Source organism: Budorcas taxicolor, chromosome 22, assembly GCF_023091745.1.
Source record: "Budorcas taxicolor isolate Tak-1 chromosome 22, Takin1.1, whole genome shotgun sequence".
NCBI lineage: Eukaryota > Metazoa > Chordata > Mammalia > Artiodactyla > Bovidae > Budorcas > Budorcas taxicolor.
Window position 1 is genome coordinate 47,228,973 of NC_068931.1, and position 3,642 is coordinate 47,232,614.

Consider the following 3,642-nt stretch of genomic DNA (forward strand, 5'->3'; position numbering starts at 1 on the left):
TGTGTGCATCTGACAAATGCAATTCTGTAGAAATAAATGAAAACCACCCATATTGAGCAAACAGGCTATTTATTGAGCGCTTGCTATAGTAAGAAAGTCAACTGTCATCACTTGCATTTGGCAGGCAGGGGAGTGGGAAAGCTTTATAGTGAAAAAAAAGGGGAAGAGTGTGTATTTAACATTTTCTGATTTGAGGCTGTTGACTTGGGAAATCTGGAGTTGGGCTACCTAGAAGTGGGGCATCTTATGTGACTGATTTGGAGGTCATATTTGGCTTTCTTGGTTGGTCCTGACTTGGAGGCTAAGAGCGAAAATAGGGAGGCTGGCAGTTGTTGAGCAAATCTTGACCATTCTGGGCCAGTTGCTATGGAGGTTGTGATTTAGTTTCTTGGACAGATTGCTATGGTCTGTGATTTGGTTTTCTGAGATGGTTGCTTACAGAGGTTGTGGCTTGGCTTTCTGAGCTTATGTGGGTCTGGCCATTATCCATTTATATATTCAGTTTCTCATCCTAAGTGATACTACAGTACCAAAGAATGTATATAAATTTGCCTTTTAACTTCAGTAGAAGTTGTATCAACTTATCATCTTACCAGTAATGTGTGATCATCTGCTCCAACATAGCAGGCTATTAATTTTTTGAATTTTACTCAACTGGTATGTGGAAATTTGTATTATGTTTCAAATTTGCATTTTTGTAAGACTGAGCATCTCCTCATATAGAGTCATTTGTGTTTCTTTTTGTGTGAACCATCTTTTCCTATACTTGTCCATTTTTATAATAAATTATTGATTTTTTTCTGTGCTTTGTGGGCACTTATTATATATAAAGGAAATTGGTCTTTTGAATGTTAACTGAGTTGTAAATATCTTTCCCAGTTATTGTCTCTTGACCTTTGTTATATATTTAGAATTTTTTATGTGGTCAAATATATCAGCCTTTTTAATTAATGGCTTCTGGGTTTGTGTTCAAAAAGGCCTCATCTACTCTGAGATTTTAAAAAAAAAATCCCATGTTTATGTATTTTTATTTATATAAATACAACCTGAAGATAATATTTTTTAATTAAGACCGTCTTACTGTTTACCAAGGTTAGTTAAGAACAAAGGTATAATGGATCTTAAAATTGTCAATGAGAATGAAATTTCTCATCTTCAGAATTCTGAAGTGTTCTCTAGGCAGGGAGGCAGGGGCTTGGTGTGCAGGCTTACAGGTACAACACTTGAAAACTATAGGAGTCCGAGTCCAAAAGTTTCTACAAAGCAAAAGTTGCTGGTCTCCTTTGAAAGTCGCATTCCATAACCCCCACTGCCCTTGTATTTCTCACCCCGAATTCCACCTCCAAGGCAAGGCCTCAATTTATCGTCGGGAGAATCTGTTCTTGAAATCTTTAATTGTCTTGGCCATCATGGGAGCAATTTTCTTCACAGGTTTCCTGCCGTTGACCACCTGTGGCAAGTGGGTACTGGTAGTGCTTGAGCATGTGTGGGCCGGCTTCTCATGGGTAAGGTTAAGGACACTGCTGCTGGAGGGAGTATGGCTGGTTTCTCTGGGGTATGGAGCTGGCTTGATCTTGACTTTTTCAGGGACAGCTGCTTCTTGTGTTTCAAACTGCCGCCTCCTTTGGACATCAGAAAGTGGCCGGGCCAGAGAGTTGAGTAGGATCATTTTTGCTTGTCGGCCTTTGGGTTTATTGGCGTGTGCAGTCTGGATATTCACCGTCAGTGCTCGAAGCCGCTGCTCTTGGGCATCCTGAAGCCGCATGTACATCTCTCGCCATGACTCATGCTCTTGTGGCCTTTCTTTCCTAAAGTTTTGGTGACAGTGAATTTTCCATAGTTGATCTGTTTCTTGAACTAGTGTATGATTGTATTTCTCTATGCGATACAGCTGATCAGGTGCACAGCTCTTCAAGATGGGTTCAAGAACTGAATATGGGACTCCTCCCACTTTAAAGATTGAATTGATGTTGTTTTTAAGTACCCAGATGCACTGTTGGCGCAGGGTCATCATTTTGGCAAGATAGGCACACTTAGAGCCAGAAAACACTTGCATCTTAGAATTCATTCTGCATCCAGTAAATCCAACTTCTTCCACTTCTTGGGGTGAAGACAGTGCTTTTTGCTTTGGTCGGAAGGAGGACATCAATCTAGAGGCAGGAAGTGGATGGTACTTGGCGGAGATCCTGGGTAATGGAAGATCTGGCCACACAGGTGCATCAATGGGGACCTTTTCCAGCTTGGCCCAGACGTTTCCAGATGGTTGCTGCTTCTCTGATCTGTTTTCATTCACCTCAGGCAGTTCCTGAACCAAGTCCAAGTTTTGACTTGAGTCATTTTTTTTAGGTCCTTTCTCTTCAAGAGCAGTGGCTGAAGTTTTCATAATCTTTTTCTTTTCCTCCCTAGGCTGGTCCTGGTTGAGGAATGAATGAAAAAACATGGTGGGCGGCTTGCATTCATTATCCATATCTGTCTCCTCAACTTCAGGGAGGGAGCCATCTGGCTTTCCATTCAAATGGGGAGGTCTTACTTTCCCTTCTTGAATCTTTTGGTTATCGGTAGCCTTCTCTTTCACCATGGGTAACAGGCCTTTTGTCCCCTCTGCTATGTCCAAGCGGTTGAGGCTTTGCTTGTTTTTGTCTGGTTTGGTTTTCTCTGAGTCTTCCTGCTTTTGCTTTTTAAAGTCTGAGGTATGCCCGAAGGAAGGTGAAAACTGGATCCCGCGGCGCCTTCTTTCCTCCTCTTTGACGCTAGTAGAAGGCGGATTCTCCTTTGCTCTGTCGCTGGGGACAGGCCGCGGGCTTTCCTCTCTGGAGGAAGCCAGGACTGATTTTTGGCTGGTCAAAGTAGAAGACTTCTCGTATTCTTTGGCACCCAAAGGGTGTTTGTCATCGTGGGGAGACTGGTACCCCCAGCTTAGGCTCCCAGCCTCCCTCCCGTGGGGGGCACAAAGGCCGTGGTCTTGACTGAACCCCAGTCTGGCCCGAGGAGCATCATAGGGGCCTCCTTCAGGTCCCCGCTGTATAACGTAGACCTCCGAGGGGCGTCTGTGACGGTCCCCGGACATCAGACGAGGACGTGTAGACGGTGGGAGGGACCGTCTGTAACCACAATATGCCCGCTCTGAGGAATAAGCTGGGGCACCTCTGCAACACTGCCTTCTGTCCTCGTCCCTCTCCCGGCCGCAGGACTCATGACGGGGCCTCGCGGGCTCTGAGGGGTGTCTGTGTTGCTGCTGTCTGTGCTCGCGGCCACGCGAGCGACCGCTGCGGTCTGCGAGGTGTGCGCGGCCGTCTCCCTCCATCGCCTCCTCCTCCTGAGGAGCTTCCCTGGGGCAGGTTCCTCTCAGGGTTTCAGTCCCCCGGAGCCAGCCTCCTCCACTGCGCTGCTAGGTCCCGGCCAAGCTTCCGACGCGATGGCTTTTGCGCCCGCCACTGCCGTCGGGCAGACCCGGCTCTCCGCTAGAACCGCCACGGGGCCGGGCGACTTCTCGTCTCTCCACGACCTCCTTGGTGTGAGGATGGGGGCGGCCAGGCCCCGCGGCTCCTCAGCAACCTGGTGCTCGGACCCCGCCGCCGCCCGGCTCTGCCTCGAGCTCCCCCTGGTGCACACGGCGCGCGACCCCGCCTCCGGCGCTCAGGA

The 3,642-nt window shown here is 47.7% G+C and overlaps 1 protein-coding gene across 1 annotated transcript; it reads right to left on the reverse strand.

Annotated features, from left to right (window-relative positions):
• Positions 1-1,360: 1,360 nt before the first annotated feature.
• On the reverse strand, positions 1,361-3,304 carry LOC128067371 (elongin-A-like). Its single transcript, XM_052660379.1, has one exon. The coding sequence runs from the start codon at positions 3,302-3,304 to the stop codon at positions 1,361-1,363; it is 1,944 nt and encodes a 647-aa protein (XP_052516339.1).
• Between the last annotated feature and the right edge of the window lie 338 nt (positions 3,305-3,642).